The sequence below is a fragment of the Hippocampus zosterae genome, chromosome 7 (genome assembly GCF_025434085.1).
Source record: "Hippocampus zosterae strain Florida chromosome 7, ASM2543408v3, whole genome shotgun sequence".
NCBI lineage: Eukaryota > Metazoa > Chordata > Actinopteri > Syngnathiformes > Syngnathidae > Hippocampus > Hippocampus zosterae.
In genome coordinates this window covers 9,134,697-9,160,084 of record NC_067457.1, presented here as the reverse complement: position 1 = coordinate 9,160,084, position 25,388 = coordinate 9,134,697, and the positions used below count along the sequence as shown (strand labels likewise).

General features: G+C 40.5%; 1 protein-coding gene and 1 long non-coding RNA gene across 6 annotated transcripts in view; one reads left to right on the top strand and one right to left on the bottom strand.

Annotated features, from left to right (window-relative positions):
- LOC127604356 (uncharacterized) overlaps positions 1–6,669 on the bottom strand; it is a 137,232-nt gene extending 130,563 nt beyond the window's left edge. The window contains exon 1 of the long non-coding RNA XR_007963290.1: positions 6,521–6,669. This is a non-coding gene — a long non-coding RNA (uncharacterized LOC127604356). The remainder of the gene's footprint in view (positions 1–6,520) is intronic.
- A 5,612-nt stretch (positions 6,670–12,281) lies between these two features.
- exoc6 (exocyst complex component 6) overlaps positions 12,282–25,388 on the top strand; it is a 38,249-nt gene continuing 25,142 nt past the window's right edge. For 2 of the 5 annotated variants that reach the window (XM_052071074.1, XM_052071072.1), the window contains exons 1-5: positions 13,808–13,972; positions 17,906–18,077; positions 20,443–20,490; positions 21,987–22,077; positions 22,836–22,881. In XM_052071074.1, the coding sequence (XP_051927034.1) occupies positions 13,875–13,972; positions 17,906–18,077; positions 20,443–20,490; positions 21,987–22,077; positions 22,836–22,881 (455 nt within the window). In that variant the 5' untranslated portion in view covers positions 13,808–13,874. Of the gene's footprint in view, positions 12,651–13,807; positions 13,973–17,905; positions 18,078–20,442; positions 20,491–21,986; positions 22,078–22,835; positions 22,882–25,388 lie in introns of those variants that run through there. The other 3 variants (XM_052071073.1, XM_052071070.1, XM_052071071.1) reach the window with 3 other exon arrangements.

The window sequence follows — 25,388 nt, the reverse complement described above, 5'->3', positions numbered from 1 at the left end:
ATAAAGGTTTTCTTATCTCCTTATCCTCTTATTAGAATAAGAACGTAATATGGAGGTCGGAGCTGGAATTGAACCCGGTACCTTTGCACTGTGAGATCAACTTGCTAACCACTGTCGCACCAACTGCAGTTTGAATCCCATTCTTCACATATTAATGAATAAAATGCATCTTGTTAGACCTGCTCTCTGCCCAGCATTGGCTATGTAATCGTGGCCTGAGGAGGCATAAGTTGTTTTTTTTCCACTAAATTATCACTGTTAGAATACATTGAGTTTTGTGGCCCCTCCCTCCTGTTTTCGGTTTCCTTTCCCTTCATTCAGTGTGGGCTGGGCATCTCCCCAAACATCGCACCTGTCTCACTTTCACACCTGCCTGGCTTCACCTCATCAGCCACACTCCTCTGCAGCATATAGGCCAGTCTGAAGAGCCTTAGGCTGATCAGAATCCGCTGCCGTTTGTGTACTGCCCGTACACAGATGTGCTGTTTTGTGGAGAGAGACTCCTAAAAACCCGCTTTTATCATTTTCCTGTGATTATACTCTGTTAAATATGTCAACTAAACGTAATTTTTTTCCCAGTGTTGTGACAGGCTTTTCATTGGCTTGTCATTCTCACATTTTGATCTCTGGCATCATTGGTCCGATTCACTAAAACAGCAAAACAACCCAGACAAAGGAACACACACTCTTTGAGTTCGTCATATTCGGTAGATGCTCACTGAGCTGAACTACGAGATATGCCATTCAGCATGATATCATACACGATTGTGGATTAACCTGTGATTTTCGGGGCGCATTTCTTCCAAATTCTTACCAATTCTGTATTGCAAGCATGCCAGAGATATTGTTTTGTGGAATTTGCATGTTGTCTCATTCTGGCCTGGGTTTCCTTCTCATCCATCCTGGTTTTACACAGCCTTTTGTTCATGGAAAGTCTTCAGCCATTCAAACTCTGTGAAACACACATTTGTATGTGCAGAACCGACAATAGGTTCCTTATACAGACTGCGAAAAGCAAAAGAGGCTCCAGTACAGGTTGTTAATGAACGTGAGTCGGTTTAAAGATGCAGCACACGTCCGGTCTTTAGGCAAACACTTGGTGATGTCAGGGACGACAGACTGAGATCATTGTTCATGCACTAAACTCTCAGGGCAGAGGAACTACAAGTTAATTGGTTGTGAGCTGATTTGTGTCAAAACTGAGCAAACAAGGTCTCAGGTCTCAAAGGATGGGACGCTGGTCCGAGCAGCTTTCTGTGGACTTGTAATGATGACAAATGAGTGTTCCATGAAGGGGACTGTGAGTAACACACGGCCTTTCCCCTTACCATTAACCCTCCATTAATGCTCAACCCAGGAATTGCGTGTAATTTGAGCTAAATACAGTAGAGTATTTGTAATGCACGGCTGATTGGACATCACCACCCCTGCTCCCCTCCCTTGATTCTACCATTTGAGGATGATAGCAGCGATGCTATCTGTTGTGGCGTATCTATTCAATATCTCACATTTGTCCTTTAGGTGTGAATGTGAGTTGGAATAATTGTTGATCATGTTTGTATTTGTGTGCGTGTGCCCTGTGATTGGCTGGCAAGCAATATATTCCATCAGCAATCCAAAATCTTCTGGGATAGGCGACTCTAAGGAATGATGAGTGCCACAAAAAATGGATTGTTGTACTTTGTGGGGATTTATTCTTAGACGTTATTTATTCAATCCATTTAATTGAAACAGAAATCTGGTAATATGATGTGTGTTCAATTCTGGATGCTCAGTCTATTTGGAACCCCCACTCACGTGATGAGTGTAATTAGTTCCATTCATATAAATGGCTCAAAGAAAGTAAATTCACAGCATGGGGGAAAAATAAATTTTTCTACATCAGGGGTGTCAAACTCATTTTAGTCACGGTCCAATTTGGAGTTATGTCTTCCCTCGGAGGGGCGTTATGACAGTGAAACCACAAAATTACTACTTGTATACAACAAAATAATAGATTACTAGTTTTGAAATCAGTCAATTATAATAGTTTGTTCAATTATTGTTCAAGTGAGTGTGAACTGGGGAACAAAATTATTGCAAAATCTCCACGTTATTTATTACACATGACAATTTGAAATTTTTGGTACAGATTTGAGCAAGTTGATACACATGATTTGCTTTCGCAGGCCACATAAAATGACTCCACGGGCCGGATCTGGCCCCCGGGTTTTGACTTTGACACTTGTGTTCTACATTATCCATCTCTTCCTTTTTTTGGATTCTAGCTGCAAGAAGAGCTTTCGTTGATAAATGAATCAATGTAAGTGTCCCAATCAGATACCAACTGGGGTGAATGATTGTTTGTGTATACTGGTGTTGTTTGTCAATCAGATCAAGATTTCTCTATTTAGATTATATTGTTTCAATTTTGATAATTTATCTCAATGGGAAACACGTTTTAAAAATAGACATTTGAAATTTATGGTGAAATTCCATGTGAATGATGAAATGTTGAATGACAAAATATAGAATGGAAAATGATGTGGGATGGTACTGAATGATGTGGAATGATTTGGAATGGGAATAATTGGGTACTCCGGTTTCCTCCCACATTCCACAAACATGCATGGCAGGCTGATTGAACACCAAATTGTCCCTAAGTGTGAGTGTGGGCGCGGTTGGTTGTTCTTCTATGTGTGCCCTGCAATTGTTCCCAGGTTGAATTGAATAATCTGAATGATTTGAATTCCAAACATTGTGAATCAGTTTTGTTTCATGCCTAACTGTGAATGAATAGGGAAGCTTTGGTTTAAAATGTTTTCATTTGGAGAAACTGTAAATTTTTGTAATGAGAAAAAAATAGTGCCCTGAATGACACACACTGTATTAAAATAATAACATTAAAGAATAAGAGTCACGTGTGAATGCCTTTAGAATTCGAAACAATTATGTTTGGGTTTAGGATTTCAAACTGAAAGGGAAACACAGAAAAGTGTCAACTTCCTTCTCATAACATAAAACTCACTTAGATTCGCCCTAATCAGTTGCCTCTGATGTTTTTCCTTCTTGATTGAAATCTCTTTTCACCATTCAAAGTTAACAGTGAACAAAAGCCCCATGAACGTCATTTCAAAGGACATTGATTTGAATACTCACTTCCTGGATACACGACTAATCATTGAACTCTGCTTAAGCTCCTATACAACTGAAAAAAAAACGTCCACGGCAATCGTAACATCTGGTACGGTAACATATAGACATGGTCATTGAAAACAATGGAAAACGCCGGCCGGTGTGCAAGTGGTAGGTGGGTGGGTGGGGCGGGGGGGCTCAGTCGCTGAGACCCATTCCTGCAGCAGCTAAGGAGATGTCACTCACTGGCTCAGGGATGCAATCATGTGTACTATTTACTTTTCAATTAGGCCATATCCAAATGGAAGATAGGGAGGTTTTAAAAGTATTCACATGGTCGTTAAAGGAGTACAGGATTTTCTGCCTCACCTTCCAATTTAGTTCGAGTCCATTTGCACAATTAGCTGCTCAAACAACATTCTCGGCCCGAGCACACATAATGATAATAAATCTTATGGGCTAATGTTGCAAAGAGCCAGTACAAAAAAGGGCAATTTAGGGTCATAGGAGATGGCATTTTACCCCAAAAACCAATACAGTCTATCGCGATATACTGTAGCTGCATGCCTCATAATCTTCTCACTGCCCAAAGACAGCTGGGATAGGCCACAGCACGCCCTGCGACCCTCGTGAGGATAAGGCGGGTATGAAAATGGATGGATGATTGGATGTATATCATCATATAGAATTGATTGTACCTTTTGAGAACCATTGGAAGAACATTTATTTTTCACCTAGTGGTTCTTAACCTGGGTTCGATCGAACCCCCGGGGTTCGGTGAATCGGTTTCAGGGGTTCGACGGAGACTCTGCCATGGAGGTTAAGACACAGTTGACTCAACATGTCATTTAGTTATGACACACCACCTTGGCTGCAGATGATCACGTGACATTGCTCGTCCAATGAGTGCTGCGGGAAATTGAGTTTGCTCGGTAGTCAGCGTGTGACTGTTGTGATAGTATGTCAGTGTCCTATCTGCATGATTTGGCATGCCAAGTTGAACAACTCCATTCTCGCACCGGCAAAACTGAACGAACACTTCTCAAATCAGATTGATATTTTTCACGAAGGGTTTGGTGGATCTGCATATGAATTGGTTGGGTCCTTAACCTCAAAGTTAAGAACCACTGATTTAGAGTGGTCCATTAATGTGCCACGCATGTCTTTGGAATGTGGGAGGAAACCAGAGTACCCGAAGAAAACCCACTCCACCAACTCCACACAGAAGCCAAAATCGAACCATGCAGTCGACCACTGGGCCGCCCGCCTTACTTCCACTTGAGCTTTCTTTTTTAATACGTACAATTGTCTTTTTATTGTTGAATGTTGAATAGTGCAGTGTTTTGTCATCTCAGTGTGGATTTATAAGATAACCACTGTTTTGTGTGAATTTTAACGTGTTGACTGTGCATTGAAGACATTGTTGACGTCTTGAAATCAATAGCAAACCTCCTGACCAATAATGCTCCTTCACAACCCTAAATAATCATGATGAGTTGCCCTCTTTTTACTTCGCCAGACTTCACATCCCACCTGGACATCTGTTAGTTCTTTGAGACAGTGACCTCTTATTGTTTTTGCACTTTGGCCTGGCTCTCGCTACCACCCTGTATCCTGCCAATGAACAAACTGAGGTCATCCTCTTTTCCTTCTTTTGTTGGGTGACAATGAGTGTTTTCTCTCATCCCAAATAGAGTCATCTTGACCCTCACAAAACAATGACTGGACTCGCTTGATGATCATTAACGTGTGTTGAGATAAACACATGGAAGCTGGCCACATCTGCACAATAACTAAAATGTTAACCCGCTGAATGGTACACTGGAGAGAATTTATTCCAAAAAAAACCCAATTTACCTGACAATATGAGGCATGCCTCATACCGGTAGCTGTCATTTCTGTCTTTTGGCTGAATCCAAATCCCGCCCAATGAAATAAAAAATGGATCTGATCACATAGCCGCCTTAATTCTACTCACATTAATCAATTAGTGATTAAAAAGAATTCAACGAAAAATTTAAAGAAACCTCCATCGTAATTGAACATGAACGCAGCAATGTTCAGATTATGGTGCGGGAGTCGGAAGATTGAATCCCTAAAGCATTGGGTCATACAAGACACACTTTTCCTCTGCGGCCTTATCTTATTAATGTGGAGTTTCAGGAAACTATTGCTGCACTGATGTTTCCAGCCACAATGCAACATGCCAGAACAATGTAGTGATAATTTGTTTGGTTTCCGGTAAAAGGACTGTGAAAACAGCGATGGCCATCGAGACAGGAAGGCCATTAATAGATGAAGGAATGTTGACTGAGAACAAAAACGGATGTCGGACGCAGTAAAATGGATCAAGTTGGGAGAACCAATATTTTGTTCTTCACCTAGATACACCTAGATACACATTATTTGAAAAAAAAATTATCTATTTATTTTATAATACAGTACATCCATCCATCCATCCATCCATTTTCTTTTGCTTTTTCCGGGGCTGGGGCACGGTAGCTTTCGTACGCAATGCAGCCCAAACTCTGACATCGGTAATGCATGGACAGAACAGCCAGTGTCAGTATTATTTCGATTAAGTAATAAAGCCAATTTCTTATTTCAATTTCAGACCAGACAGCCTGGTGGGCGAGTGGTTAGCACATCGACTTCACAGTGCAGAGGTCGTGGGTTCGGTCCCGGCTCCGGCCTTCCTGTGTGGAGTTTGCATATTCTCTTTGTGCCTGCGTGGGTTTTCCGGGTACTCCGGTTTCCTCTCATATTCCAAAAACATGCATGGCGGGCTGATTGAATACTTGAAATTGTCCCAAGATGTGATTGTGAGCGCGAGTGGTTGTTTGTCTCTGTGTGCCCTGCGATTGGCTGGCGACTGGTTCAGGGTGTCCCCCCCCCCCCGCCTACTGCTCAAAGACGGTTGGAATGGGCTCTACAGCACCAACCATGACCCTTGTGATGATGCAGCAGATTGGAAAATGGATGGATGGAATTTTGTCCACTTTAAACATTTCCTTTGCTTCGTCTTAAGAAATCAGTTGACATGAACTCAATTAAATTCTTTACGTCAGATTGGTCATCAGCTTAGTCCTGAACAACTGTGATGTAATTTTCAGTTGACAGCAAGTGGCAATATGGCCACCACAGATGGATAATTGTTGTGGATTTTGTTGCTTGATTCATATTCCACAATCCAGTAATCAGAATGCCATGTTTGGGCTTGTGAGGGCAGATTGAACATTCATTCATTCATTCATCTTCCGAGCTGCTTGATCCTCACTAGGGTCGCGGGGGGTGCTGGAGCCTATCCCAGCTGTCTTCGGGCAGTAGGCGGGGGACACCCTGAATCGGTTGCCAGCCAATCGCAGGGCACACAGAAACGAACAACCATTCGCACTCACACTCACACCTAGGGACAATTTAGAGTGTTCAATCAGCCTGCCATGCATGTTTTTGGAATGTGGGAGGAAACCGGAGCACCCAGAGAAAACCCACACAGGCCCGGGGAGAACATGCCAACTCCACACAGGGAGGCCGGAGCTGGAATCGAACCCGGTACCTCTGCACTGTGAAGCCGACGTGCTAACCACTGGACTACCGGGCCGAATCAGATTGAACATATTATTGTGAATAAAAATTGAATTTAACCTGCCCTTTAAACAAAATCTTTAAAAGTTCTTAAAAAATTGAATAGCATAACTGACCCACACATCTGCTTGAGATGAGAAAAGGTGCTTCTCAACACATTCTCAAGTGGTTTCACATGAATGTGGATTGTCAATTGATTTGCCTACCAGTTGCAGCACATGTGCCGCACTTTAGAAACAATCCGTCGAGTGCATATCGATGTGTGCTAAGGTGTGTTCACTTTCACTTCCTAATTGAAATGAACACTGAAGCAATTTCACAACACTAACAGACTGGCACACAGATTGTCTTTAGCACACTCAACTTTTTCAGGAGCTATAATTTTAATGGAATTTTAATTTTATTCCGAATATCTTTAATTAAATACTGTACTAATAGGAATTTGCATGTTCTCCCCGTGGGGCGGTCCGGTAGTCCAGTGGTTAGCGCGTGGGCTTCACAGTGTTTTTACAGCATTATTTATTTTGGCAGTTAGACTAACATTCCAGTTTGTAAATTTGCCATTTGCGTACAGCAAACGGGCCGCAGTATGAGAATCGGAAGGAAGTGAAGCAAATGGAGCAAATGTACGGTCACATTCCTACTGGTTCTTAGTCTGAGCCTTCCCACTTAAAGGAGACAAGAGAGAGTGTTGAGAGGTTCATGTCTGCACAGATAAGATCATTACCGTCTCACTCTTTGCACTTGTATAATGTGCAAGTGTTCCTGTGTGACAGGTACATGCTGCAGAAATGATAGACACTTGAATACCCAAGTGTTGTTCTGCTGACTAAAACTCTTCTCGGAGAGACTCATCACAAAATATTTTCAAGGGTTAAGACCAGTGTTCAAAAACATTATGCCAGTTGCAGTGGACAAAAGTATTCCAAGATCTAACCATTATCAACCATCCAATTTCCAAACAGCTTATCCTTTACTTGGGTCGGGGCATGCTAAAACCTATCCGGGCTGTCTTTGTCGGTAGGCGGGATATACACCCTGAACCTATCGTGTGTCAATCGCAGGACCAACACATCAACAGAAAATAACTGCAGCATGAATTTGGGATGTGCAGGATTTGGACACTGTCATGCTTCCTTCCCTGAAAAGGAACCTTATAGTTCTAAAATGTACCGTAGTTGTTTTGATTATAGATTTTGAGGTATCTAGGTGCTTAATGCCCTGGATAAGTATTAACCAAAGTGTCTTCAGAGGTCTGTCTGCATTATTATACGTCTAGCTTTGTACCACTGAGTACAGCACTAATGACAAGCAGTGGCCCATGCCTATACTAAAGTGCGTCCTCTGCAGACAAACATGAGGCAATGCAACTTCTCCGTCAATTTGCTTGGCCAAGTCACATTACAGTTAACGTGACAGCACTGCAAATAAGTGAAATTTTAAACATGGGATGAGCAAATGCAATTTTGAATGGTAGTGGAATAGATCTCGTGGTCTCAATGTAACTGAGGGTAAAATAACCAAATAATACATCATAAAACATGATTGATGGTGAAAGACAAAATTGTAAAGAGTATCAGTGTGTTCAATAAATAAGAAATACAATACAATCAACACTTCATGAAATTGTGATGAAAATACCAAAAAGCAATACTAATTAGAATACCGTGTTTCGACGAGCCGAGGTACATAGAAGATATTATTCATTTTTTTCATTCATTTTCCGATCCGCTTTATCCTCACAAGCGTTGCGGGGGGTGCTGTTGGCGGGTGACACCATGAACCGGTTGCCAACCAATGGGCACACAGAGACGAACAAGCATCTGGCACACATTCAGGATCACACTCACACCTAGGGACAATTTAGAGTGTTCAATCAGCCTGCCATGCATGTTTTTGGAATGTGGGAGGAAACCGGAGTAACCGAAGAAAACCCACACAGGCCCGGGGAGAACATTCAAATTCCACACAGGGAGGCCGAAGCTGACATTGAACCTCTTCACTGTGGTCGATGCTCTAACCAGTGGACCACCAGGCCGCCCGAGACGATATTATTGGAAAACATTTTTGATGTGACTTCCTTTTTAAGAGGGATTAATATTATTTTACATCCATCCATTCTCTGAACAAGGGTTGCGGGCATTCTGGAGGCTATCCCAGCTGTCTTCGGGCAGTAGGTGGCGGACACCGTGAACCGGTTGGCAGCCAATCGCAGGGCACACAGAGACAAAAAAAAACATCCATGCTCACAATCACATCTAGGGACAATTTTGAGTGTCCAACCAGCCTTCCATGCATGTTTTTGGAATGTGGGAGAAAACCGGAGTACCCGGAGAAAACCCAGACAGGCACGGGGAGAACATGCAAACTCCACACAGGAAGGCCAGAGCCAGGCTTGAACATTGACCTCTGCAGTATGAGGTCGACACTCTAATCCATAGAATGACCAGATCATCAGCAAGCTTTGCGGAAGCCTGACATTGAACCTGTTAATTTGAATTAGGTGTGTTGCAACAGGGAGACTTGGAAAACATGCAGGACAGCGGCCCTCCACGACCTGAGTTTGACACCTATGCTCTAATCCAGGGGTGGGCAATTATTTTTTGCATAGGGCCAAATGACAACCAGAAAATATTATGGTGGGCCGGAACAAAAGGGTGAACTAAATTTGACATAATATTAATTGGATTTCTTTATTTAAAAAGCAGTATTTTGCATTTTTTGGCACGTTTTTCAGACTTTAAGAGTACATTATTCCGTCGTGTCAAACGCGATTTGCTTGACTTGGCGCTACTGCGGGCTTCCGTATCATCTCCCCCTTCCTCCCTATGCTCTGCATTTTCAAGTAACTGTCCAAATGAAATGAATGCAGTTGTTGACATCAAACCTTAATTGTGTACCAACCTTTGGCGGGCCGGATTATAAAGACCAACGGGCCAGATTTGGCCCGCAGGCCGTAGTTTGCCCACATTTGCTCTAATCAGTCGCCCACCGGGTCATGCTTATTTTGCATTATGTTTCCAATTGGAAATGAGCAAATGAAATGAATTTAAATACTGGAAGTGTTGGTCCCTGACTAAAGACTGAAACTGCTTGAATGATTTTAAGCAAAATCATGTCATTATTGTTGCCATACTGCTACTATTTGACCCAAGTTCTTTTGGGAAGAAACGCCCCATGAGCAATGGACTTTCTTTAAGTCCAGGATGTCCTTCAGAGCTATTTGTTTGGAGTGTAACTTACAATAAAGGTCAGCAGCTGTATGGCACAACCTGTGGTGTGTAGGGACAGAGGAAGCAAGCAGGAAACTGGCAGGCATGGAAAGGAAGAACACATGGTCACAGGAGAGCTTATTTTCCAAAACACCTAAAGTGCATGTGTTGTAAATATTTAAGTATATATTCCCCCCCCCCCCCCCCCCATTAAAACCCATCACAATGCAAACATCCCAAATAAACACTAAACACAGTTTCTAAAGGAGTACTGTAATCCGATTACATAGCAACACTGTCAGCCCTTCTGGTTAAATGCACATTTGACATATGGAGCTGGCAGTGAATGAGCTAAGGGGAGCAAATCCAAACCTATTTGTGGAAAAAAGTAGTCCATCCATCCATTATCAGATCCGCTTCTCTTCACGAGGATCGCGGGTGTGCCGGAGCCTATCCCAGCAGGGGGGGACACCCTGAACTAGTTGCCAGCCAATTGCAGAAAAAGTTATTGTCCCCCTTGTGAAATCATGACCAAACTATGGTTACTCAGAGGTTTTTGGAAAGCTGTGTTCAATGTTCACTGGCCACCCAATTTGATGAATCAATAAATCACATTAGGTACCAGTCAGACAAAGAGAAATAGAGCTACAAAAGAAAAATAAATAAATGTGCCAATGAAATTCAAGAATTGAAGAGAAATGCGAAGTGAACAAAATCTGTCAATCTGAAAACGTTACAAAGCCGTTTCCAAGGCTTTGGGAGATCCACAAACAACAGTAAGAAATATAATCCATAAATGAAGAAAACAGGAACATTGGTGAACTTTCCCAGGATAGGTTGGCCAAACAAAATTAGTAGTCCAACGACCCAGCAAGGAGGACATAAAAGAACTCAGAACAACTCAGCCAGGAAAAGGTACAGTAGAACCATACCGAAAGACAGGCATAACTGATTCAACCATCCGAAAGACACTGGGCAAAATAGGCATGAATGGAAGAGTTCAAAAGCAAAAACCACGGCTGATCTCCCATTTGCAAAGAATCATCTTATTGGTCCCCAAAACATTTGGACAAAGTATTTTGTGAACTGATGAGAGAAGTTTTGTGAGTGAGCGCCTGAACCATCATGAAATTTGATGGTGCACTGCTGACGGCTCTTTTTGCAGTGACCCCCTTGGCCCCACCCACAGGTGGTGCACCAGTGAGAAGGGAGACCCACATTCACTTTTATAACTAGAAAAGCATTTTCCTCCCATCTGTCATCTTACCACTGTATATACTATACACGTCCATCCGATCCTTTCCATTGTTTAACTTTGTGTTTCCATTCCTGCAGCTCTGGGACATTTCCGATACTGCCGCTGTGAGTGGGCTTTTTGTGTGTGTGTGCGTGTGTGTGTGTGTATGTGTATGTGTGTGTGAATGAGGGACAGAGTGTGTGCTAGTGTGTGTGTGCCTCAACCCACTTCTTGTTTTTGGTGAAGTAATAAGGAAACTCATAGTCAGGGCTTTTGTAAAGACACACTATAGCCACACTTCCAATTGGCCAATCCATTTCAAGAAGAATAGAAGGAAATAGAAAGTGGTTGTGTAAGCTGGTCAGGGTCTGCTACTTCACAAATGCAGCAGTTCCACAACTGCCATTCAGCCACAATATTCTGTTTGTATTCACACTTTTTAAATCACTCACATAGAGGCTGATACAGTTTGACAGAATGCCTAATGTGATACAAGTTTTCAGTCAAATATTCAAATACTTTATGTCGAAAGTCTTCATATACTTCATATATATAGTAACCACACTGTACTGTATCTCAAACAGTTTTGCTCTTTCTCAATACATGACTTTCTTGATTACACTTACTGCACACGTTATATTGCTCACCTTTTATGCCAAAAAATTCCATTAATCTACATTTGATAAATCGGAACCATTGTTTATTGATGACGCAGATTTTTAGAAAATTATATTTGTAATAACATTATTTTTGTTACCCATGAATTTTCAAAGGTACTTACATTTATATGATAATATAGTAAGACACATTATTTATGAATTACTAATTAAGCCAAATTATTATTATTTTGTTTAGGGATTTTCCTTTACCAAAAATGTCTTAATACAAAGTAGCGGAATGTTATTCTTGATTTATTTGTGACTTCTAAAACAGGACCAAGGTGGAGACTCAAATCTGGGTAAAATCCCCCCCGCGCCCTCCCCAAAAAGTTTTTTTTTCAAAATTCCTCACTTCTTTTCAAAATGAGGAAAAAAATGTTTACAGTTCATCGAAATAGAAATAATCTACATAAAAGTACTTTATGATACTGGGTGAAACTAATACTGGAGATGGTGGTCTAATAAATTTGTGACCCACTGTAAATGCTACCTTCCAGTGAAAGGTTTGATGAAAAATACATTATTACTTGTGAGGTTTTACTGAACTCAAAGTTCATTGAATCACAAGGTTTCTCTTTCCTGTTGGTAATTTTCTGCTGACTTTGGCAGGTGACCTAGAGTTCACCACCACATTCAAACTCAAACACACTTCCTGTGGTGCTGACATTTTGTAGCTGCGTGCTAAGAGAGTTTGAATTAAGAAATGCACAGTAAAAGGGTCCATGCTGCTTTACCCGACCCTCCTTATCAAAGAAGAGATGATAATGAAGAAGAGGAAAAGGTTTTTGGGAATATTTTTGCAGAACTGGAATCTGTGGATCTTCCTCTGGGAACCACATTAAGGTAACACCAATGCAACATGGCGACACAATCTGCCAAGTATCATATATGGGAACAATGAGCTGATTTGTATTAGGGACATATGGGACATTGTTTGAGAAACTGTAGGCAGAATCGTATTGGTAATATTAACAAAAGCTGGTGTATTAGGGACATATGGGACATTGTTTGAGAAACTGTAGGCAGAATCGTATTGGTAATATTAACACAAGCTGGTCATGATAATACTGGTGAAAATGGCCTTTTTGCTCAGACAATCGAGAAAGAAATGTGATTATAATCATAAAAAACTCAAATCAAAACAGGTATATTGTTGAAACAAATATTGTCTTGTTTGGTGCCGATTTTTATTTTCCAAGTATTTTCAAATGAGAACGTTCAAACCGATCTTTGAAAATGTCAAAACTCATTGCTTTTGCAGCTGGTGTGTAAACACCAATACTGTACAATCAACAGTAATACAATGATTTCAACTCTTTTTTTGTGCATTTTTGACATCATCAACAGTAACGGTCAATATCCTGATTTAATTTGTAAGCAAAAGTAAGGTATACATGTGAAAGATGCAACACATGGGTGGATGTTGCTTCAGATTTTATCGACTCATACTTCATGAAGTGTGCATAACGTAATCATATACAAAATAGAAACACTGTAAAGCACATACACAAAATTATCGTGGGGGTACAATAAATGTTAAATATGTTGTAGTTATAAAATGGACAAAATCAATCAATTACTCTATGTTCAATACAGTACTCTGAAGCCTCGGGTAACCAATACTTTTGAAGTTGAGAGTTATTTATTTGGCACGGATTAATGCTCAGCGCTACCATTTATATAACCAATTTCTGAGAAAAGCAAATTTACTCAAAATATCTTTAACTATATATTATTGAGTAATAATATACAGCTATGTGACAACACTGTCAACAATAATTTTAAAAGGTACAGGAGAGATAAATATCAACATGCAACGATGTATTTCTGTAAAGCTCTGCTAGTGTTTACATTTTGAAACAATCAACATTTGAACATTGCGAGGAAATCACAATGTTCCAACACTGACGCGGTCGAGGTGCCCCTGGCGTAGACAATATTTTATTTCCGGGTAGATTCGGTTGTTTCTGAATTAAATATCGATCTCGGGCGCCCTCCACTGGCCAGTATTCCCCCGTTCCCCCTGCAGCCGCAGCTATAGACAGCCATAATAATGCACACGTAATCATGGCGGAGAATGAAACGTTGGAGTGTATAACGGAGCACGAGCGGATTCTACAGGAAATTGAGAGTACGGATACGGCTTGCGTCGGTCCCACGCTTCGGTAAGAAGATGCGTTTTTTTCGGAAGCCAGTGCAAATTAGCAGTGCCGGTGAATGTATTTCTTTGGTCTCTTGTACCTTTTGTTCGAAAGCTAGTTTATCATGAGCTACCTTAGCAACCGGTAGGCTATGTTAGCAATTTTAGCTAAACGGCTGCATATTCTTGTAACTTAACATTTGCTGGTGCATTAGCAAGCAGCATAACATCGACCAGCGTTTAGGTTTAATAGCTGCGTAATTAGTGTACCGCCGACGTAGTCATTTTCAGAATTTGATAATTGATGGGTGACCTGTCAAAATGTAAACATGAATTGTGGGTGTGGCTATCGGTCTTCTCGTGTCGTTTCTGTTGTCAGCTAACAGTTTTAACACCTACCTATCACTCATAGAAAACCCAAGGAAATACAAAATGCAGTTTTCACATGGCAATAACATTTTTTAAGGAAAAAAATAATCCAAACATTTCTGACCCTCTGACAAAGTAATCAAGATAAGATATCCTTTATTCGTCCCACACTGGGGAAATTTACAGCCTCCAGCAGCAAGAATTGCCCCCCTTGTTTAATCACAAAGGCCCTGTGACAAACCACACATTTTCGAAATATGAGTTCAATTTCACAAGCCACACATAAACCTGAGTACCACCATACTTGTTGAATAAAAAAAATCACTCAAATAAAATCTGTCAGAAAACGTGACGTAGGCTACAAGAGTCAATGCATCATGCCACGAGCCAAAGAAATTGAAGAAGAAATTGCAAAATTATTTCCAACGTTTGGGGACTTCAGTGAACCCCTGTCAGAGCCAAATCTTCCCAGGAGTGGATGACCAACTAAAATTACTCCCAAAAGTGTGACGACGACACATCCAGTACACACAGAAGTACCTCGAACAACATTGAAAGACCTGGCCTCAGTTCAGGTGTTCATGACTCTACCATAAGAAAGACAATGGCCAAAAATTTTATCCTTGGGAGAGTTCCCAGGTGAAAGCCCCTGTTGTCAGCAAAGAATACAAAGGCTTGTGTCACATTTGCCAAAAAACATCTTGATCATCCTCAAGACTTTCGGAGAAGCATTCTGTGGACTGACGAGTCAAAAATTGACCTTTTTGAATGGTGTGAGGACTGTTACATCTGGCGCAAAAATGGCACACATTAGATAAAAAACAACAGGATGCCAACAGTGAAGCATGGTGGTGGCAGTCTGATGGGATGGGCGTGCTTTTTCTGCCTCAGGACCAGGACAACTTGCTGTGATTGATGGAACGATAAATTCTGCTGTATGCCGCAACCCGTTACTCGGTTCAGGGGGCAGTTACTTTTTTTCACAGAGGGTGTGAAAGGGATGGATTTTTTTTTTTTATGCCTTAAATTCAACTGTCATTTGAAAATTGCATTATGTATTTCCTTGGGTTGTCTCTGAGTGATATTAGAATTGGTTTGATGATTTGAAACTTTTGTATGTGATAGATATTTAAAAAAAAAAAAGAAATCACAAGGGGGCAAATACCTTTTCTTTAGCTTGTGGACTTTACCTGCAAAATATTAGAACAGTAGTAGAATATAAATGACAGAGATACTGATTGTTGTTTTTGTCATGGATCAATAATATTTTTCATTGATTTCGGAATTGCCCACTATCAAATAAACAGCTGTGAAAGAACCATTAGTTTTTGGGTGTTTTTTTGTGCAAATTTGGTATGGTGTTTGGTAACACTGAAGCAATCAGGTGAAATTTACAAAACAAGGTACAAGTGTAGAAAATGACACTTCCCCAAAGCTTGGAGGTGGAATTGATTTGTATATGTTGTGATAACTTGACTCGTACTACAGAAGACGAAAAGGTTTGGGATAAGTGCCAGGAAGTCCTGGAAAAGTCATGAAAAGAAGAAAATAATTTCAAGAAAAGAGTGGGAATCGTGCTAATGTTAATACCCACATGGTGTGCATTATAGGCAAACCATGCTGAGCACAGAAATCCAACAGTGGAACACCGCTCAGCTTCTGATTGGGGACGTCTCTAGATTCAGTCACCTCCAAAAAGGTGAAGTTTTTCCTCCAAAAAATTTGAGGCGGCCACTCGAAGTACCTTGAAATGAAAGCCAAAACGCTGATCTCTCTTGTCATAGTCAATATTGGTCGAACCCGAATGGTTCACATTCTACAAGAGCAAAAACGATAGTGCTGACCTCCCTGTTCCCAAAATTTTGCAGCAGGTTGTACGAAATCTATTACATTTGAATAAAAAAGTTATCTGGATATTAAAATAAAGACAATGTGTTCCCTGTTTTCGAATGCAGCTGACAACACAAAACATCCTGGTTGCGTTGTCCACACACAACCAAAATATTCTTGTAAACTTAACACACCTTTTTTTTTCTCCATAATTTTTTTTAATGCAAATCATTTTTGTACGACAACATTATTTAAATTAATGCATCTACCCACCGTTCCCTTTTCTTAATTATTCTACTAATTGCATTTCTTGAAACACGGAACCCTAAATACAGCATTTCTCTATCGTTTAATTTTGTCGTCTACCTCTTTAATACAAATACCGGTACCCTAAAAATCCACTCTTTATATTTCCTAAGTACAGTATTAATAAAAGGTCTGGATATATTTTCTTCAGATATAAAAAAATACCCTTTCAAAACATGAAAATGAAAGAATGTGTCATAATTTTGGTTCAGGATGTGCTTACTGAACAGCACATAGTGTCAGGATGTGGCCTGGAGACTTCTCAATGTCTTTGCACCTTCTTGTTTGCCACACTCTTTTACTTTTTAATATGATGGATGGGATGCTGTCGAAAGAGAAATATTTTTTTGGGGGGGGACAATAGATTCCAGGCAAAGCTCAGTTTTGACAAATGTAGCATTTCATTTCACCGCCAATAGATGGAGCTCTAACTGTAGAAATCAACGTGAGGCCTCCTCTCTTAAATTTGAGGTACCGGTACTTGTCTATCCGTAGTCTTCCTTTTTCTAAACCTGCCTACATTTACAACCTACCAATATAACATCTCAGTCTTTTGCGTCCATCATTTATCATGGTTTTAAATGTGATACGCTTGTGTTATTTATCTGGATTGTAGGGGAGGGCACTTGCCTTGGCGTCTATTATAGTGGATATGTGAGAGGTTTTAACCCTATCTTGTCTGTGTGGTGTTTTTACTTAAATATAGGTTGCACATAATTTGGAAATCATTGTATTCTGTTTTTATTTATGTTTAACACCGTGTCCAAACTTCATTGAAAATGGGATTGTAGCAGGTATGAACACCTGTTTGTAATTACTTTTTTTTTTTTAAATTAATCATGACTCATTTGAATAATGTCATGCTCATAACATACAATTATTTGAACATATGTAAAGAGGAGCGCTATTTTTGTTTTGTTTTTTATTCGGAATATATGACGATGAATAACCTAATTGTGTATTAATACGCTAAAAGTATTTCAAACAATTGATAGAGAACAAGGGTAGGAGTAGGTCTTTTTTTTCTATTTCTTCCTCCGCCCTCTGAACATAAAAACAACATTTTAAAAAGAACATCAATACGCAGTTTATGTGTTTTATTGTTAGGTTTATATGTTCAATAAATCAACGAGTCAACCGCTATAGTCATACAATCATACGCTCCCTGGGTGTGACCCGTTGTCACCATGCCCACGAAAAGCACCACAAGAGCAGTTTCGTCCACTGTGTGTACTCTGTCTTTTAAATGTTGCTTCGTCTTCGTAAAGCATTGCTTAGCAAAATGGTTTGACAATTATTGCACATCCTACCACAAGTTGGACATTGTTGTTTTGCATGTTTTGTGCCAAATCTTTTGCAATAAAAGGTCTTTTTTTTATCCTTGGTTTTGCACCATCGTGTCCCCCAATATCGCTTCAATAATTGTCTTTATAATTATCATTTTCTGTGCCAGATCCATTTACGATGACCAGCCAAATGCCCACGTGCGCTTCATGGAGAAGCTGGATGCCAGGATAAGAAATCATGACCGTGAGATTGAGAAGATGTGCAATTTCCACCACCAAGGGTTTGTTGACGCTATCACAGAGCTCCTCAAAGTCCGGACTGATGCAGAAAAACTTATGGTAAGTAATGGTGTTTATCTCTCGACCAAAGATATCATCTGTATCATTCTTTGTACACGGGGTACGACAAACACCTGGGATGCAACGATTTTAAAATGTTACCATTCGATTTGATTTAGTCTGTAGTCAATGTCCATCCATCCATCCATACATTCTCTTCCACATATCCAAGGTCGGGTTGCGGGGGCAGCATCTTTAGCAGGGAAACCCAGACTTCCCTCTCCCTTGCCACATCGTCCAGCTCCTCCCAGCGGGACACGCAGGCGTCTAGGTTGCGTCTTGAGAAAATGCCCGAGCCACTTCATCTGGCTCTTCTCAGTACGGAGGAGCAGCGGCTCAACTCTGAACCCCTTCCGGATGACTGAGCTTCTTACCTTATCTCAACGGGAGAGTCTGGACACCCTGCAGATAGCATTTTTTTTTTAACTTGATCAAGTCCGTGATGTAAAGGTCTATACCCCATGACATTATTTGGAGTGGGGTCGGGGGGGGCCATCCATCCATCCATACATCCATCCATTTGCTCATCCTCTTATCCTTTACGAAGGTCAACCATAAAACAAATTCACAATGTTAGCTTACTTATTTTTTGAATGTATTGGTGTCATACAGGCCCCCCCAAAAAGCTACCCCCCCCCCCCCCCCACCCCCCCAGGTTTTTAATTTTACTCGCACATGCGATGCCAGGCCCGGTGATCATTTAGTTATCAAGTCGACCTCACAGTGCAGAGCTACGGGTTCAATTCCAACTCCGGACTTCCTCTGTGGAGTTTACATGTTCTCCCCGTACCTGCGTGGGTTTTCTCCGGGTACTCTGGTTTCCTCCCACATTCCAAAAACATGCATGGCAGGCTGATTGAGCACTCTAAACTGTCCCTTGGTGTAAGTGTGAGCGTGGATGGTTGTATGTCTATGTGTGCCCCGCAAACTGCCTGAAGACAGCTGGAATAAAGCGGATCAGAAAATGGATGGATAGATGGATGCGGTGCCAGTCAATACTCTATGGCAGAGGTCGGGAACCTTTTTGACTAAGAGAGCCATCAAAGCTAAATATTTGGAAATGTATTTCAGTGAGAGCCACACACACACGCGCACACACACACACACACACACACTTAAAATAGATATTTTTTGTTGTTGTTTTTGTCTTGGTTGCATTAACTCATTCACTCCCAAAGACGTTTTTAAACGTCTTTTCGGACTTGGTCTAGAATTTGCTGGTACTGAATGAGTTAAAGGTGAAAAGCTTTTGGAAATCATTCATTTTGGTGATCACTTTTTTCATTCTGAAGCCCCACCATTTCAAGGGAGATGTAGCGTTTTAATTGCCACTGTGCATTTACAGGAATCTCTTAAACTCGTTGAAGTAAAAATGTAGCAGATTTTTAGCAGATGGGTAGTAACCATAATTGTCATTTAAAACCGTCTTTTAGTGTGACTTGGGGGAAAAAAAATTATATAGTTTGCCATGCTCGTCAGGAAACGTCCGTGTTGAAAGGATTGCATAAAAAGCCGAGTGGTCAATTGGGTCATGGCTCTGAGCCGTGTGACAGGAGCAGATAGTTCAAAAATCCCCATCCAGAATCGAGAAGTTTGTCACTGAATCTGTGAGAAAGATCCTGTCACAAGCCATTAAACTCCATGAAAGGCCCAGTGGACCGATGATGGGTTCAGGTCCCTGCTGCCTGGTTAATCTGAATTTGCCCGCTTTTGTCCTTGGCCCTTCATGGACAATGAGCTGATTACAAGGTTGAGCAGCTGCAGAAAGTGTGTTGGAGAGGGAAAAGAGAGGACATGGCGGGGGGTGGAGGTGGAGGTGGTGGGCGGTTGGGGGGCAGATGCAGAAAAGACAAATTGATTGTGTATACCTAAACCTGTTGAAGATGTCAAAGGGTGACGGTTAAACACTTCTATGTACTATTCACCTTTCAAATAGATACATGCAAATCAGAAGGATGTAAAGAAATGACAGGTTTGCTAACATATCAAGTTTATTTACAGTATAATGGAAAAACTGATCGATCATGTGTTTTCTTTGTGTAAATTTGGAAAGAGAGACTTTTGTCACGCTGTCATTGTGGGCTGCTTTGTGGAGAGTTTTGAAGAAAAAGTATTTTTACACTTTAAATGGAGAAAAAGTGAAGCGCTGTGAATCATTTCAGAATGCATTCATACCTGTATACTTTAACAAAGCAAACTTAAGTCTGGTTCAATTCGAAGAAGGGCTGTCACTCCAGTTTTAACATCTTTTGGTTATTTTAAAAATATACGATGAATTATAGGAATTTATCTTTGGTCATTTTGACTAGAGTTGAACATCTTGTGATTTATTCATTATTGACTCCCCCCCAACCCCCACCCTCAGGGTCAAGTGACAGACACGAATCGACGACTACAAGAAGCTGGGCGGGAGGTAAGGCCAACTCATCTGCCGTGCATCTTATTCAATTTTTTTTTTAATTCTTCAGCAATTTTACATCTGTCAGACTGAATAAACCTTAATACCAATTACACAGTGTTCCTGGTGCGCGGCAAGTCTTACGACATCACACACTGACTCCTCTTCTTCCACATAGCTTCAAAACAGCTTCTGTTGTAAATTCTAATTATGTTCATTCACATATATCAACGTTGTATCTTGGATCTTTTTTTTCTTTCTATACAAGAGCAACACAAGGTTATCCCATAAACGACTGTTCAGTGGCATGCTTTAAGTACGTGCTGCATTGTATTTTCTTGAGGTTCTCAAAAACAACGCCCTTTTGTGAAAATGTCAAGTTTATCGGTTTGAGAGTAATGGACTGGTTAAAAATGGAAGAGAAATTCATTTTTAAAAGTTCATAAACAGTAAAAAGTTAATGAAATGTAAAAACATAGAGTAGGTCAAAATGCATGCCCCCACCCCAAATAACCCTCATTTATACCATGCAATTTTTTGGGAGGGGGGGGGAGAATCGTACCAGAATCAAACGGCGAGGACCGGAATTGTATAAATTAAAACGATGCCCAACCCTACCCTGTTGGCTCGCTTTAACATGTGATAGGAACTCAACATTGGGATTCCTGTCTCGTGACCTGATTTTGGGATGGATTTCTTGTGGGTCCTCGATTATTCCCACCCCAAACTTGTCTTGTCTTGTGGGACTTGTGGATCTTTCTTCCAGAAACTTGCCAATGAATGCCTTGAACAGATTTATCTGCATAAAGCTCATTGCTGAAAAGATGAAGCTTTGGAGTTATTAAAAAAAAAGGCACCAGGTACCAACTCATTGAAGAGAAACAGACGCAGAAGTCATACTAATTACAACAATTTAAGTTCAGTGTCATAAATTCTATATTATTTGTTTCTATACTGGTCCATCAAAATATGATTATGTGAAACCGGTCACTGACACAACAAAATAGTGGGGACGTCTGGCCGAAGTCATTTTTTGATATAAATATGCAGTATATGTTTCAGGATCACAGTAAACTATCAGAACTAGCAACAGAAGAGAATAAAGTGGAGCCCCGCATACTTGCCGGTTTGACACCCGCAGATTCTCATATTCTGATTTTCCTTTTCAGTATTTAAAAAAATTTTCTTTTTATGTTTGTTCCATATTTCCCCCACCCCCTTTATTTCTTTTTTTTTTTCCATATAAAAAAAATTGCTCATGCATTTCATTGGCCGTCAATTATATGCAGACTTTTGTCTATTTGTGGGTCGGCCTGGTCACTATCCTCCAATGTCCATTTGACCTTGGCTACACAGTTATGACTAGTGGGAGTGCAGTTTTTAACTTCCCTTTTGTATTCAGACCAGTCAGCATATTGATGCTTTGCTAGCTGTATGAGCCGCTATATTTCAAGAAAACACCTGCATTTCAAAGTTTTTTATTTCATTTTATTCACTTTTCTTACCATTAGGTGACAGCTCAAACTGGGGAGGTGATTCGCTGTCGGATTCAGCAGAGGAACATGGCCACAACTGTGGAGAAACTCCAGCTCTGTATACCAGGTAGCACATGATCAAACAGGGGTCTGTAGCACCCAAGGACCACAGGAGTCGCGAGGCTGTTCTAAAAATAGCTTACCAGTGATGGGATGTCATGATTTCGTAGGAAAAAAGTCAAAAGAAGGTCATCATCAACACCTTCACAGAATAAGAAAAGGCTACAATGGGCGAAAGAAAAGCAATCATAGACTGTGGATGACTGGATGAAAATGATATTCGGTGCTGAATCGCAAATCTGTGTTGGGCAAGGTTATTATGATGGAACTTTTGTTTGGTGCATTACCAACAAGATCTTTGACGAGTGCCTGAAGAAAAGATGCAAATTAGACAACAATTTGCAAAAAAGACAATGTCCAGTCCAGTCTAAAGCAGAAACCCCGCTCCTCACCTCTCTATTGCTCAAGCTCAGGTCGTCCTGGCTTCTCAGCAGGCATGTGCTCGTAGGGCTGAAGTTAATTTTATATTTATGTTCAATTTAAAACCAGATTAACAACTTGCTCTTCAGAAAGTAATTTTGACTGAGTTTCTGAGCATATTGTCGATGATTTGATAGTACAGCAATACCCGAAGATACTGTGAAGTAGAAAAAGGGCTGTAATAAAAACGTTTCACTGACAAATCTGCTCAACTTGTCAACTACAGTACCAATTGAAATAACCCAGTTTCTCTTTGGATTTTGAATTTGTAATGTTTTTTTCAGTAGCAACCAAAAAATATGTTGCAAATTCATTTTTCTGTCTTCCTCTTTTGTTCTCTCGCAGTGCTAGAAATGTACAGCAAACTTAAGGAGCAGCTGGAATCCAAAAGGTATCAATTTAACATATCAAATTAAAAGTATGGGGAAATGTCTTCATGCTGCTGGTTAAACTTTTATTGGACACCTGTACTAGTGCTCTTTAAAAAAAAACCAACGAAATTATAACCTCTGTCAAGGATAAAACTACCTTCACCATCAACCTCAGCCAAGAAAGCCCTGTCATGCCTTTTTTTTGTCTGCAATCTGCAATTTCAAATATGTTGTCCGTCTATGTTATAAATAGGATTCAAATATAACTTTCTTAGATTCTAGATTCTAATTTCTTAGATTCAAATTTTTAGAAAAGGAAGCATTTAACTGGATGATTCCCATTTACATGAACGGTCAAATATTGTTATTATTGGTGCTCCGTTGAAAACATCATAAACAATCGAGAATGAGAATGTTCTTGACATACTGAAGTCACATTTCTCTCCATGAATACAATTCAAGTCATCTCCACTTTGCGGGTTTGCTTGAACTTCATTTTTACCCCATGAACTTCACAGACAGAAAAATAATGACCCCTTTTTTGTTCATTACTGTGGACCAAAGGAACAGGCCATTCACTGGCAAGACAATTGACCCTCAGTATGCCCTTGTTTGCGACAAGGCCCCCTCGTTGCAGTCCTGTCAAGGCCCATTGCCAATCTTAGGCAATTAGACCATGTCCGGCCACTGCGTGGGATATATGTATGTGTTTGGGCATTTGGTTCTACTTTCAGCACTAATGAAATGGCTTCTGTTCTTAGCTTAAATTGAGAAGCGCGTGTATACTTAGCGGTGTCTGAACCGAATATGATTGCCGGGCAGGTCACAGTCTTGCCACGTTTTGCCTTTGTGCTGTCCTTCCTGGTGCGCTGCGCTCTGACAGACCCTTTTCACTGTACAGTTTATGAGGGTGTCTTCTGTTCATGTGTGTGCAACACATTTTACACTCGCTGACTGACCAATTAGATCCCTCACAGCTCGCCTATCAGCCTAATGATGGGAGTTCAGCACACTGAACTAAGGGTGAACCCCTTTGATTTGTGCTCACTCCCAAAGACTGCGATGTCTTTAAATCCCCTTTTCCACCACACTGTACCTCGGTTTTGCATGGCTCTAATTGGCTCTACCCGCTTCAGTTTGTGGGGATTCATTTATCCATAACAAAAGAGGGCTCCCTTCGTCACTGCAGGAAACGGCTCTGGCGTCACTAGTTTGAAACCACGTTAAATGCTTCAGTCGAGCGCGATACGCTAATTAGTAGAGGGGGAGGGGGGGTACACGAGCAACTCCTATCTTAAGTTTCAAAGTTCAAAGTTGCTGCATATAAAATCAAATAAGTTCAGTGAAGTTACCACTACATTTCCCAGCGAGCGAAGTTACCACTTGGGATAAGTTGTAGAATTGTGCTCAGTCACAACATTTATTGAAGTGACAGCATATGCCCAATGAATGTTCTCCAAATGGCATAGATCTAATCTTTTTATTGCTTAAAAAAATGTCAGAAACATTTGTTTTTTTCTGTGCCTCTTATTTAGGTTGATATTTACATTTGTGCTCAAACATGTAGGCTACTTTGCTTCTGTTTACATTGAATCATTTTATACTGCAGCAATAGGACTAATTGATGCTTTTCTCATTTGATACCGGTCTGTTAATGTGAGAAAATGTAAGCAGTCATCGTGTGTTGGATATTGTTTTTGTAATAGAAAATATATCTCGGTATATCACTATCGTGATATGAAATGGCCATATTGCACCGCACTAATGTCCAGGCTCTACCGTAAAGATAAGATTAAGATATCCTTTATTTGTCCCGCAATGGGGAAATTTACAGTCAGAGTTCAGAAAGGAAAACAATGGGTAGGGAGAGGGAAAAAAAAAACACGCTCGAACTATCCACTTCTGAGGATAATTTAAGTCCAGGATAAAAACAAGACCCATAGCGTAAGACGCTCAGTCATCCATGAGGCACGAGTCGAGCCGCTGCTTCGTCATGTTTAGAGGAGCCAGATGAGGTGGCTCGGGCATCAATTTATTTGTTATAGTATTCGTATTAGTGTTTTAGTTGAATAAATAAATCAAATCAAATAAATCCTTTGCCTCCTTTGATTTTGATGTGTGTGTGGCCCCTGGGGGTAAAGAAAAGCTTGGACAATGCTGGTTTTAGAATCCGGAAATAAAACAAATGCTTTTCAATTGTGGTTCAATTCATAAAAATAAAAAAAATAAAAATAAAAACTCAAGAAAACAGGCCTGCACATAACTGACTCTCCCTTTACTTAATATTTTGGAACACAGCCATTTGAGGCAATGACTGCAAACCAAAATAAAAATAAAAATTCAAACTTGAGACTTCCACAAAATGAAATGACATGATGAAACTGCTTCAGTTGAAACATGATTTCTCCAGACTCCAGGTTCAACTCCTTCCAGAGAGTTATTCAATTGGATTTAGATTAAGGGCACATTGAAGGCCACTTATGTGTATGTACTGTATATGTATATGAATGTGTACACACACACACAC